Here is a 14,837-nt window from a genome sequence, read left to right as displayed (position 1 = left end):
TTTTTATGGCCAAGTAGTATTCCATTGTGTAAATGTACCACAGCTTTTTTTATTCACTCATCTATTGATGGACATTTGGGTTGCTTCTATGTCTTGGCTATTGTAAATAATGCTGCAGTGAACACAGGGGTGCATATATTCTTTTGAATTAGTACTTCGGGTTTCTTTGGATATATTCTCAAAAGTGGAACTGCTGGGTCATAATGAAATTCCATTTTTAGTTTTTTAAGGAACCTCTATACTGTTTCCTATGGTGAATTCACCAATTTACAATCCCATCAAGAGTGCATGAGGGTTTCCTTTTCTCCATATCCTTGCCAACACTTGCTGTTTGTTGATATATTGATGATAGCCATTCTGACAGGCATGAGGTGATATCTCATTGTGGTTTTGGTTTACATTTCTCTGATGACAGTGATGTTGAACAACTTTTCATGTGTCTCTTGGATATTTATGTCTTCTTTGGAAAAGTGTCTATTCAGGTTTTCTACCTACTTTTTAATTTTTTTTTATTTTTATTAATTTTAGAGAGAAAGGAAGAGAGAGAGAGAGAGACAGATAAAAACATTGATGAGAGAGAAAATCAACTGGTTTCCTCCTGCATGCCCCCCACTGGGGATCGGGCCCACAACCTGGGCATGAGTCCTGACTGGGAATCGAACTGGTGACCTCTTGGTGCATGGGTCGATGCTCAACCACTGAGCCACACCAGCCAGACTCCACCCACTTTTTAATTGGGTTGTTTGTTTTTCTAGTGTTGTGTTATCTGTGTTCTTTATCAGTTTTGGATATTAACCCTTATTAGATGTATGATTGGCAAATATCTTCTTCCATTCATATGTTCTCTTTTGATTTTGTGGATGGTTTTCTTGCTGTGCAGGAACTTTCTAGTTTGACGTAGTCTCATTTTTTCTTATGTATTCCTTGCTAAAAAAACTGTGGTACATTTACACAATGAAGATATATCAGAAAAAATATTGCTAAACAAAATGTCCAAGATTTTACTGCCTGTTTTCTTCAGGGATTTTTATGGTTTTGAATCTCACATTTAAGTTTTTAATCCATATTAAGTTTATTCTTGACATGGTATAAGAAGGTGGTCTAGTTTCAATTTTTTTGGTATGCATCTGTTCAATTTTTCCACCACCATTTATTGAATAGTCTGTCTTTACCCTATTGTATTTTCTTGATTCCTTTGTCATAGATGAATTGACCCTATAGGCATGGATTATTTCTGAACTCTCTATTCAGTTCCATTAATTTATATGTTTGTTTTTATGCCAGTACCATGCTGCTTTTATTACTATAGACTTGTAATATTGTTTGATATCAGGTAGTGTGATACCTCCTACCATGTTCTTCTTTTTTAAATAATTCTGTTGCTATTTGAGGTCTTTAGTGTTTCCACACAAATTTTTGGATTATTTGTTCTAGTTCTATAAAATACCATTGGTATTTTGATGGGAATTGTGTTGAATCCTAATATATTTCTTGAATGAATTATTCATTCCATGGTAATTCTAAAATATATGGTAGAAAAGGCTTAATCTATGGAGCCATAGGACCTTAAGTATTTCTTCATCAGAATGGAAGGTGTTGATTAATTAATGAGTCATGTACACTAATAGTAATAAACTGTTGATGAAAGATATGGTCAACATAAGGAATTGATTCCTTTAGTTAGCACTTTAATTTATCAAGCACTTGTGTTTATTTTGTCCCAACTCACGTTCCTAATACTTCTAGAAATTTACCTCATTGTAATTCTCACACAATTTTATGAGGTAGTCCTAGAATTTACCACCATTTTACTTATGGTGAAACTGAGACACAGAGATGTTAAGTTACCTTGCTGAGCCCCACAGCTAGAAAGTGGCAGCACCCAGATTTGAACCCAATCGGTTTACCCCCAGATACAGGCTTTTAATTACCCCAGTCTGTTGTTTATCAACATAGACAGTCGTGTACCAAGCAGGGCAAGTGATTCCTTCTATTTTTAAAGCACAAAGTTTCTTTTATATTCTCATTGTACTCCAAACAGAATGCCAGAGTCAGGTAGTAACAATGACAATCAAAGGCAAATTCTTTGCTGTGCATTGGTTACTTGTATGCAGAAATCACTATTTCCAAAACTTGAATCAACTATAGTGGCAATTGAATAGTAAACAGTCTTATAGAAAGTAGTTTGAGATAAAAATAAAACAATTTTTTGGAATTTACATTTTTAAAGCTTTGCAAAATTTACAATAATAAATTAACATATTTTATAAGTTTATAATAATTCTGAATAAAATCAGAAAGTAAAGAATATATATGGTAGAAATCACTTCATATTTAAGTCAAAAAAATACAAAGAAAGGCATCAAAAGACACTACCAAGAAAGTAAAAAGACAGCTCACAGAATGAGAGAATATATTTTCAAAGTATATATTTGATAAGAAATTAATATCCAGAATATATACAGAACTCCTTATATTGAGAAACAACAAAAAACCCCAAACAACTTGATTCAAAAATGGCCAAAAGTTTTGAAATAGACATTTCTCCAAAGGAGTTATACAAGTGGCCAATAAATACATGAGTAGATGCTCTATATCACTAGTCATTAGGAAAATGCAAATCAAAGCACAGTGAAGTAACACTTCATACATATTAGAATGGCTATTATAAAAACAACAATAACAAAAAATAAGTGTTGGTGAGAATGGAGGAATTGAAACCCTTTTGCTTTGCTGGTGGGAATGAATGTAAAGTGGTTTAGCCATTGTGGAAAACAGTTTGATGGTTCCCAAAAATTAAACATAGGATTACCATTTGATCCAACAATTCCACTCCAAGGTACACACCAAAAAGAATAGAAAGCTGGGACTCAGATGGATATGTGTACACCAATGTTCATAGCAGTATTTTTCACAATAACCAAAAGGTGGAAACAACCTAAATGTTCATCAACAGATGAATGGGCAAACAAAATGTGTATACGTATAATAGAATATTATTCATCTTAAAAAGATAATGAGCCCTGGCTGGTTTGGCTCAGCAGTTAGAGCGTCAGCCTGTGGACCAGAGAGTCTGGGGTTCAGTTCCCGCTAAGGGCACATACCTCGGTTGCAGTTTGTCCCCGGCCCCGGTTGGGGTCATGTGGGTGGCCACCACTCGATGTGTCCCTTTGACATCGATGTTTTTCTCTCTCTCTCTTCCCCCCTCTCTCCCTCTCACTCTGTCTGAAGATAAATGCAAAAAAAAAAAGTCCTCAAGTGAGGATTAAAAAAATAATAATAATAATAAAATTCAGATACATACTACAATAGATGAACCTTGGAAAAACTCTAAGTTTGAAATAAACCAGACAAAAAGGACAAATAATATATGATTCCATTTATATGAGATATCTATAGTAGACAAATTCAGAGAGACAGAAAGTATAATAAAGATTACCAGGGGCTGCAAGTAAGGAGAAATGGGGAGTTAGTGTTTAATTTAGAGTATCAGTGATGATGAAAAAAATTCTGGATATGATAGTGGGTGATGGTTACACACCATTGTGACTGTACTTAATGCCACTGAATTGTACATCTAAAAATGGTTAAAATAATAAATTTTGTTATGTACATTTTACCACAATAAAAATAAATAAAATTGAACATTTGAAAACCCAAACAAAGAAGATAAGAAGTAACCAGGGCAGCCCAGGGCCAGTGTTGTTCAGTGGATTGAGACTGAGAGGTCCCAGTTCGATTCCAGGTCAGGGCACATGCCTTGGTTATGGGCTTGATCCACAATAGGAGGCAGCCAATCAATGTTTCTCTCTCTCTCTTTCCGTTTCTCTCTCTCTCAAAAATCAATAAAAACATTAAAAAAAAAAGAAGTAACCAGGGCAACCAGATATCTTTACTATGACTTAAACGGGCCCAAAGGCCCAGTTTACAGACACTTGTATTTAAAGAAACAAAGTTGAGATGTTAAATATCTTTTTAATCAGAAGACTTAATATGTATATAAATTATATGTATGTGATATGAGAATGAATGGGTAATGTTTTTGTCTTTGGAAATGCTTGGCATTTCCTTCCTAATGTATACGTGCACTTGGCATGCAAAATCAAAGTAATTAGGCCTATGCTGCATTGAAAGGAATTACAGGAAAGAGCCGTGATTGTTTTGAAGCTATTTTATAATCTCCACTTGCTTATTAGTTTCTTGAGAGCAGGAGCTCCTTACCTCACATGTGCAGTTCTATTCCTTGCCACTTGGTAAACTCTGATCTGTCTTTTGAATGAATGACTGGGCAGGATCAGCAGGGTTGTTTTTGTTTGGGGCAGAACTGGATGGCAGTGTAGGTATTAGCAGCGATGTCCCCAGTGTGGCACTGGAATAAGAAAAATAGAAAAGAAACTCAAAGCTATAAAGTTGGGGGAAGGGGAGGATTGTAAACATTTATCCTACAAGTTAAATTTCAAAAATAGTTTCACACTATTTTATCAGTTTGTATAGACTAGACTAAATTGTTTTATAAATATTAGAGTACAATATATGAATTATTTTTAATATTAGATAATAGAAAGAGTATGTTGGCTCCTTCAGTGGAGACCCTAGTGAGGTCATTAGCTGCTCCCTAGAGATCTTGTGTATCCAGTATTATAGTAACTATTCAGACTGCTGTAATTTAATGAACTCTAAAATGTCATGCATTCACTCACCGATGATCAATCACTATGGATTCCTAATGAACAGGCAGGTAAGAAAATAATTCTTTTTATGTTATATATACTTTTCTCCTTTTCTCTCCTCCCCATTCCTCCCCTCTCTTCCCATTTCCCCTTCTGTCTCTCAGTTTCTCTTGCATCATTATCTGTGACAACCTGTATTTAATAACAAAGTCTCTATGCTTAATCTGTATAAGAGATAAAAAAAAATGTTCCTGAGGACTAATGATGATAAAGCACTAAAAAAAATTTAAGGACTAGAAATTAGGAGCAGTATTTTCTATAATAAGAATAATCTTATTCAAAAAAAGATATTAAATTTTTTATTGAATTTATTGGGGTTACATTGATTAATAAAATTATATAGGTTTCAAGTATACAGTTCTATAATATATCATTTTTATATTGTGTTGTGTGTTCACCATCCAAGTCTAATCTCCTTCCATCACCATTGACCCCCATTTACCCCCTTCTAGCTACTCCCACCCCCAAACAAAGATAGTTTAAATGGAAACTTTAACTTTTACTTGTATAGGTTCAGAGATTTAATTTTTTAAAAAATTCTCATTGTGCTACTGTCTGAACTAAGGAATATAGGGAAAGTATATAGAGCAGAAGTTCCCATGCAGAAGCCTAACTTGAATATTGACTACAGGAATAGAAGGAAAGGAATTATGTGTCATTTTATTGATATTATTTCTCCTAGGCCAGATGCAATAGAAAAATAAAGGAGAAAATATATAGAGTAGAAAATACCGTTGAGTATATGAACAAGTGAAATACATTTTGAGGTGTAAAATATTTTATTGCTAAAATTGCAAACTGACATTTTCCAAAATTGGAGACTTTTGGTATATTAGCTGAATACTATAACTAATAATAAACACATCATTAAGTTAAATATAGACCTAAATAGATGAATTCATCAAATTCTTACCAGAAAAGTTTGAAGTTGTTGAGACTTTATTTTGTAACATTTAGGTGAAATAACCCAGTATGGATTAATTCTCCAATTATATTTCAAAAGACAATAAGCCACGTCACATAAATAAATCTATCAAGTAAGGGAAAAAGGTAATAACAGAATCATCAGGAAAAAAAAAAAACATGAATTATAATTGTGATTCTTTTCAAACTATTCTAAACATACATATACTTTATAATTTTTGGCTTCACTAATGTATTTATTACAAAACTTTAAATATAAATTAACAAATTTAGCTTTTCTTTTTAAAATGGTGCATATTTATTATTTTAAAAAATGGCAAATTATATTTAACAACAACAATAACAACCCAGTTAAAAAACAGGCAATTTTCTTGAATAAACATTTCAACAAAGAAGATGTACAAATGGCGAATAAAGCGCATAAAAAGACATTCTCTGTCATTAGTGCTAGGGAGATGTAAATCAAACACACAATGAAATATCATTTCATACATATTAGGATGCCTATCATTAAAAAATAACAACACAGAAAATAAATGTTGGTGAAAATGTGGAGAAATTTGAACCCTTGCACTTTGCTGGTGGGAATGTAAAATAGTGCGGCTTCTGTAGAAAACAGTTTGAGTTTCTAGGTAGTGGTGATGATTACATATCATTGGAAATATACTTAATACTATTGAATTGTACACTAAAAATGGTTTAAGTGATAATTTTTATGTTATGTGTATTTTACCATAATTAAAATAAAAATGAAGCAATAAAGCAAACTACAAAGAAGAGAGAAACAAATTGTCTTAAACCCAACTTTCTAGGAAGAACCCATGTTAACACTTGGTAGTAATTCTAATACCTTATTCTGTGCTTTAAATTTTTTGTTAGATTTTCAGAAATCTTCTCTATGGAAAAAGTATAGACAATTAATATAAGCAACACTTATGAGCACAGACATGTTCATTGGTTTAACAGGAGCTATGACCTAGGCGTGAGCATGAGTGCTTTGTGCCTGCAAAGCTAACCAGCCTGTGGGGGACTTACATTTGCAACTGCGGCCTCATATAAGAGGAGCTGACCAAGCCAACTTAGACATAAAAATAATCACTAAATGAAATAGGAAACTGAAAAGCCACAGGTCACATCATTAAATGTATCTGAGATAAGCATCATTATTCTTTGTTTATGTTATTTGGTAGTACCATTTATCTTACTTTAGTCTAATGTTAAATGTTATTGTAAACATATTCATTTTTATTCTATTTCAAGTGTTTCTGGATATAACATTATAAAATAATATTGGTAATATATGCTTTTATAGATCATTGAAATATGTTTTTATAGAAAGGATGCACCCTCAGTTGAATAGCCTGCTGTAAATTACATAAAGTTTATAAAGCCAAGAGGTACTTTGTTCCAGTTTGAACTCCATCATTACCTTTCTTATAACTTTCGACTAAAACACCATCATTAACATCATTACCTTTCTTGTAACTTTAGAGTAAAACACCATCATTAACGTCATTACCTTTCTTGTAGCTTTTGACTAAAACACCATCATTAAAGTACAGATAGCAGCTGACTATTTTACATATTTTCTAGTAAGGCAAAGTTAATACAAAGAGTTGGAACATCCAATAAAATGACCAAAATGCAATTATTATTTGTCTCCCTTTCCCTACCTCCTCTATTTTGGTATATATTATTTATTTAGAAATTATCAATAAAGAATGTCAGAATGTTTAACCTTGCTCTACCATTTATTAGTTGACAATTTTTAAAAATAGGTTTTTATTCACTTTTTAGAGAGAGAGGAAGGAAAAGAGAGATAGAAACATGATGTGAGAGAAAAACATCATTTGGCTACCTCCTGCAGGACCCCACTGTAGACCAAGCCTGGAACCTGGGCATGTGTCCTGACCGGGAATAGAACCGGGACCTTCCAGTCCATGGGAGGACACTCAATCCACTGAGCCACACCAGCTGGGCAGTATGACAATTTTTTTAAAAACCTTTCTCTACCTGTTCATTTTGTTTGTAGATTCCATTGTTGATAGATATGTATTCATTGCCATTTTGTTTGTTCATACATTTTATCTTTTTCTTCAAAAAGACCCTTCATCATTTCATATAATAACGGTTTGGTAGTGATGAACTCCTTGAACTTTTTCTTGTCTGGGAAAGTTTTTATATGTCCATCAATTCTAAGGGAGGAGGGGGTCAATGGGGGAAAAATGTGGAACATCTGTAATACATTTTACATCCAACAATAAAGATTTGAAAAACAAAAAACAAAAAACCTTTCTCAGCCTCAATTTTCTCATCTGTAAAATAGACATGATAATAGGGCCTACATGATAGGTTTGTTATGACAGGTCAGTGAATTAACATGGAAAAAAATCTTTAAAACAATGCATGCCTATATGTACTCCATAAATATAAGCTACTTTTGACCATGGACACGCCAAGATGGGCTGCATTGCACCAAGACCGTGAAGAAGGCGGCCCAGGTTATCATGGAGAAGTACACACGTGCCCGGGCAATGACTTCCACACTGAGAAGCATGTATGAGCAGATTCAGAGAGGCCCTGTGAGAGGTATATCCATCAAGCTGCAGGAAGAGGAGAGAGAGGAGAGATAATTATGTTCTGGAGGTCTCAGCCCTGGATCAGGAGATCATTGAAGTTGATCCTGATACTAAGGAAATGCTGAAGCTCTTGGACTTTGGCAGACTGTCCAACCTGCAGGCCACTCAGCCTACTGTGGGATGAATTTCAGAACACTACATGGAGCCATTTGAATCTTTCGGCTGTGCTATAATATTACCTAAAAACCATGAACAACCAAATATATAAATACTATTTTTATTACTGTTGTGAGGATGATATACCTGCTATCCTAAAATGAATATTATGAGACCTGATAATATGATATGCTTTCTTATATCAAATAATTTATTTACTTGGAGTTAATGTCCGAAATCTGATTTGCAGCCCTCGTGAATGTGAGGTCCACGCCAAATGGCCCCTGCTGCCTGGCTCTGAGATGGGCCCTGATAAAATTTCTGTAATAAACTCTAAGTTCATTTGGAATCAGAGAAAAGACCCAACAGTTAGAATCAGAGAAAAAAACACAAAACAAATGAAAGACTTCATTGAGAGGAAAGGATCTGAACCTAAGGCCTGAAAGATAGAATTTGCAATGGCTGGGGGCAGGGAGGAGGATCAGCCCCATCCACCACCATGTGCTAGGCATTATATTTTGTGCTTCCCAACCTTTCTTTGCACTCCTGTAAGGTCACTTAGCTAGTATTTGCAAATGAGGGATTTAGACTCTTATCTAACCCCCAAACCGTTCTTATTTCCACACTATACTGCTGCTTTGATAATTGCAGGTTGTTTATTCTGTCTAGGCCAGTTATATTCTTCTAAATATGCCATTAGTTTTTAGTGGCTAAGTTGTTTTCTTTTTCCGATTTTCTCCCTCAGTTTTCTTATGTGCATATACTATGCTGAATTGTATGTTTGCTTTTTAAGTTTTGCTGATTTCTGTTCTTTTATAATTTAACTCGGATGTAATGTCTTTGCTGAGGCCTCTTCTTTGGGATGTGGTCTCAACAATTCAATAGGCTGCTGCTTTGGCTCTTGGGAGGCTGCTTATTTACAGTGATCACCCAGCAGACACAGTTGTGAAGGGAGACGTTCTTCCACAGCTTGTTTCTTCGATGGCAGAACAGAATGTAAGAATTTTAAAATGTTATGTATGTTTTTTACTTTAAAATATTTGATTGTTTGGGTACATTTGCAAGCTTGTAAGCATTAGAATTATTAAGATGTTAACACTCAATTCAATTCTTAACATTCAATTCTTTGAACTGAACATAATATCTTGAGGCATTATTTTTTGAGGTTGATATGTAGCTTTTCCCCATTATTGTTAATATAAAGAGAAAACAGGTTTAAAAATGTAATGGGATTATACATAAAGTAGAATGTCTGTGTATAAGAGTTTTAAAATTATAGGATTAGTCTTAGGTATATAAAGCCTTAAGCAAACAAAAAGTTATTTATAGAAATCTTTATATATAGGTGAAATTTGATTAATGGCAACAATAAGAAATTGCTTCAAAGCAAGGGGGAGAGAAGCATCCAAAGGGAAGGAGAATGTGTTTAGTGGAAGGTTTGGTAAAGCATTTTTATGCAAGTGTGTCAGGCCTTTTACGGGTCATTTAAGAGAGTCCCCTTTCCCCCTTCTGTCTGATTCCACTCTTTCTGTACGGCACCACCCAACAGTGGGTAAGGACGGACCTTCCTATGGTTAAGGTTTTGGACTGCTTATTCTATTCTACTGGTTTATCATAACCTAGGAATATATCTTTCTGGACATATCTTTAAAATTATATTCCTATTTGTGTAACCAAAGGACAAACAATTCAATGAAAAATGGGAAAAGGACTTGAATAGACATTTATCCAAAGAAGACGTATGCATGGCCAACAAACATGAAAAGATGCTCAGCAGCAATAGTCATCAGGAAATGCCTATCAAAACCACAACGAGATAGCACCTCACTTACTAGGATGGTCATAATAAAAAGGAAAATAACAAGCATTAGTGAAGATGTGGGGAAATTGGACCCCTCATACATTGTTGGTAGCTGAGTAAAGTGGTGCAGCTGCTTGGAACAGCTTGGCAATTCCTCAGTAAGTTAAACATAATTACCAGATGACCCAGCAATTCTCCTACTTCTATTTCCAAAAGAATTGAAAACATGTGTTCAAACAAAACTTGTACACAAATATTCATAGCAGTATTATTCCAATAGCCAAAAGAATGACTGGATAAACAAAATGTTATATATCCATACAGTGAAGTATTATCAGTCATAAAAAAGATCACGTACTGATATATGCTACAACATGGATGAACCTTAAAAACGTTATACTAAGAGAAAGAAGCCAAACACAAAGACTACATATTATATGATTCCATTTATATGAAATCTCCAGATTATGTAAATCCATAGAGAGAGAAGCAGACTAGTGGTTGCCCAGGGCTGGGGGGAGAGAGGATTAAGGAGTGACTGCTTAACATATGGGGTTCTTGATAGAGTGATAAAATATTCTGTAACTAGAAAGGTGGTTGCACCACATTATGAATTCACTGAATGCCACTGAATTACAAACTTTAAAATGGTTAAAATAGTAAATTGAATGTTATGTATATTTTATCAGAATTTAAAAAAGTAAACACAAACCCTAATTGTTGAAAAATTTGCATTATTTTTATGAATTGGAGAGTCATTTACTAATGACTGTTTTATCTCCACAGAGATTTTATTTTTCTTGTAGTTATTTCTTCTATCATCAAATACTATTAGACTTTCCTCTTCCTGGACTCTTCATTTCTTCCTTTGAAGTCAGAGTGTGTATTTTGGTAACCCACATAGAAGGTCCTTAGTAGAAGTTTTCTAACTGTGAACAATGTTGATTAGTTGAAAAGAGACAAAAAAATGTATTAGGACACAGAGACAGTGGGAATGTGAAGCATTATTCACAGGCTCTGTCTTCTTCACCTACTAGTCTTTTAACTCATTTCTCATAGGAGATGTAATCTCTGTTCACCAAGTACAAAGTCCTCTGGTTTTGCTGTTGCTTTTTTAAAGAAAATTCTTTTGATAAGGAATGGGAGAGAAGAGAGGAATTTGGGGAAGCAGAAATTAGGAGATAGGAAAGAATGAGATCTGAAAGTGTGACTTATAGGCTCTGTAGTTAGCAGTGACTAGTAACATGCAAGGAATTGTCTGTGATTTTGAAAATTCTACAATATAAAAAGTTAAAATAGCTTACGATAATGATAAGAAATGTATCACCATTATTTTTCCACAAGTATAAGAAAATCTGTAGAAAGCTACTTAAAACTATTTTAATTTTTACAATAAATTAGTAGCTATTTGATTACTGACATAAAATTAGACTTTATGACAAATATTTTAATATTTACATGTTACATTAAAAAAACTAAAGAAATATGTAAAATCCATACATCATTACCAAACAGCATATTTCTTATATCATCAATATATACCAGGTTTTGTGAAATAATGTTAAAAATAACTTGGTGTATCTTTTCTCTCTTAAAAAATATATATAATTTTTGTGTCTTAATATTTTAGCGTAAGTAAGTAGAATGCTTTCAAAACAGGTGCTATGACACCCAGACACTTTTTAGTAGTCACTGTAAAGAAATAGAAACAGAATCTAAAATCTGGAGTTAACTGGGTTCTGTCAATAAAAGGAAGAATTAAGAGACCATCACTGTGTCATTATGTCAACCATAAAACCACAGTGAGTGTTATAACTAAATACTTCCTTAACATTTAATTTTTTTAGCTATACAAAGAAAATCATGCTTCAGTTTTATTTTATTTCTTAGTCTGATAAAACATATGTAGAAAATATTATAAATAAGAAGCAGTCACATAATGTTAAGTCATTTGTATTTACCTTTTTTTAAAAAAAGCACCTCTAAAAAGGGACAAATAACATGTCCCATTGTTTGGCTAGTTTATTTGCCAGGAAAAGTTTAAAATGTATCATGAATGTTTTGCCTTTACGTTTATTTAATGATTGATAAGTGTATCTTGAAACATGGTTGTTATTTCAGGATAACTTAGGACACTAGAAAGATTAGTTGAGGTTATGAAAGGCCCACCAGCCTCAGAGACAGAGCAAGTAAAGGGATGGAATTTGTGAGTTGCTAGTGTAGCTGCACATGCTAACAATCCAAGAGTTCCCATGGGTCAAATACCTTTAGTGTAGTGCAGATGCATATAAATCTCATTAAATAATAAATTTGTAGGAAATACAGTTTTCAGGAAATATATTTTTATAAGTGCATGTTTTAGAATAAAACATAAAATATAAGACTTGCATGGCTTTTGTTTAGCTACTGAACAAAAGCAATGGGTAACAAAAAATTCAAAATGATGTTGCAGGATGTTTTTCTTTTGTATTTAAAAGCTGTTGCGCTTTATTATATTAACATTATTTTTATGCTGGTTTTAGTTTATTTTAACTTTTCATTATATAAGTGTTCAACTCACTTTGAGTTTTATCTATTTTATCCTTATAGTGATTCTACAAGAAAGTAGCTGCCTTTGTGTTAGCCGCAGTTGGTAAACCTTCTCCTCAGCTCACTCAGGCAATAGTTGATTGTGGAGCACCGGATGCACTGGTGATATATCTGCAAGATTCTGACCCTGGAATCAAAAAGGCTGCAGCCTGGGCACTCGGATGTATTGCAGCACAGAATGCAGGTAATGGAGTATGTTTTAAAATAGGGTTATTAAAGTTTATATTTAGTATTAGATAAATCTGGCTTTGCTTAGTAAGGCATAGGTGAGGTTTTAAGGACGTTTCTATACATTATGGGAGAGAACCTCTGAATGATGCCCAAGTTGTTTGGATTACAAATTCACACAAAAATCAATGCATTCCAGTCTTTATCTGAGGAGAAGAGAAATTTGTACATGGAAAGAAAAGGTGGGAGGAAGTAGAGGGAATGAGATATTAATTCTCAAAGACCTTTGGTAAATTGGTTTAGTTAAAACATTATTTTAGTTTGTCACCCCTCAGGGTACATTGAGTCTTCACTCTTATTCCTAACATAGGGTATTTCAAATCATGTGAGTGAGTAATGTTAAAAAGATATGGACAACATGGGAGAGCATAATTGCCAATGATACATCAGGTAAGGGGTTAATTTTCAAAATATATACTATACTCATACAACTCAACAAAAAGAAGACAACCCAATTAAAAAATGGGAAGAGGACCCAAGTGGATACCTCTCCAAATAGGACATACAAATGGCCAAGAGACATATGAAAAAAATGCTCAACATCATTAATTATCAGAGAGATGCAAATTAAAACAGCAATAAGGTATCATCTCACACCTGTCAAAATGGCTGCCATCAACAAATCATCAAACAACAAGTGTTGGCGAGGCTGTGGAGAAAAGGGGACTCTAGTACACTGCTGGTGGGAATGCAGACTGGTGCAGCCACTATGAAAAACAATATGGAGTTTCCTCAAAAAGTTAAAAATTGAACTTCCATTTGACACAGTGATCCCACTTCTAGGAATGTATCCTAAGAAGCCTGAAACACCATTCAGAAAGAATATATGTACCCTTATGTTCATAGAAGCACTATTTATAATCACTAAGATCTGGAAACAGCCCAAGTGTCCATCAATAGATGAGTGGATAAAAAAGTTGTGGTACATGTACACAATGGAGTACTATGCAGCTGTAAGAAAGAAAGATCTCTCATCCTTTGAGATGACATGGAGGGACCTGGAGGATATTATCCTAAGTGAAACAAGCCAATCAGAGAAAGACAATTATCACATGATCTCACTTATTTGTGGAATATAATGAACAAAACAAACTGATGAACAAAATAGACCCAGAGACATAGAAGTAGGGTACAGACTGACAGAACTCAGAAGAGGGGGTTGGGTGGGAGGAAAGAGATAAATCACAGAACTTATATGCTTATATGTGTAACCATGGACGAAGACAACAATGCTGGGGATTGGGCTGGGGTGGGGGGATGGATTGTGAGGAGAGTGTCAATGTGGGAAAAAGGAGAAAGAACTGTAACAAAAATAAATTAATAAAAAAATTAAAAAAATAAAATATAAGAAAGATATGGACATACTTTCTAGAACATGCTTATATTTAGCCCATACTGGGTAGGAAGGAGGAGAAAGAAAAGGATCACCTCTTATAAACTGACAGCTCGGTGCCTGGATCTGGTGTGAAGGCTGTGCTGACACCTGATTAGTACAAAGTACACAGGGAACAAATTGCCCCCACCACTTTATGGAAATTGTTAAATAATTCCAACAAATAACACAACAAGACTTTGCAGTTTAACAAACATAAAAATGATCAGATTTGCTAGTAATCAAGAACTGCGTAGTAAGACATTAGTGCAGATATCTTCCCCACCTGTTATTACTTGGGGGAAAGAGTACAGCAGAGCTCGAGCCAAGCGTGCAGAGCACGTGGCATTAGACAGGACCTGCGTCTGAGTCCGAGTTCTACCACTGCGTTGTTGCCATGCAACACTGGACATGACTTTTAAACTTTCTGAACCTTTACTTCCTCGCCTATTACTCAT

The 14,837-nt window shown here is 34.2% G+C and overlaps 1 protein-coding gene across 1 annotated transcript in view; it reads left to right on the top strand.

Annotated features, from left to right (window-relative positions):
* The window catches only part of SPAG6 (sperm associated antigen 6), a 95,870-nt gene that overhangs the window by 14,666 nt on the left and 66,367 nt on the right, over positions 1-14,837 (top strand). The window contains 2 exon segments of the mRNA XM_036270191.1: positions 9,220-9,385; positions 12,780-12,963. Of these exon segments, the coding sequence (XP_036126084.1) occupies positions 9,220-9,385; positions 12,780-12,963 (350 nt within the window).

Source organism: Molossus molossus, unplaced genomic scaffold (genome assembly GCF_014108415.1).
Source record: "Molossus molossus isolate mMolMol1 unplaced genomic scaffold, mMolMol1.p scaffold_m16_p_1, whole genome shotgun sequence".
NCBI lineage: Eukaryota > Metazoa > Chordata > Mammalia > Chiroptera > Molossidae > Molossus > Molossus molossus.
Note: the sequence above shows the minus strand (reverse complement) of the source record. Positions and strands in the feature narration are given on the sequence as shown.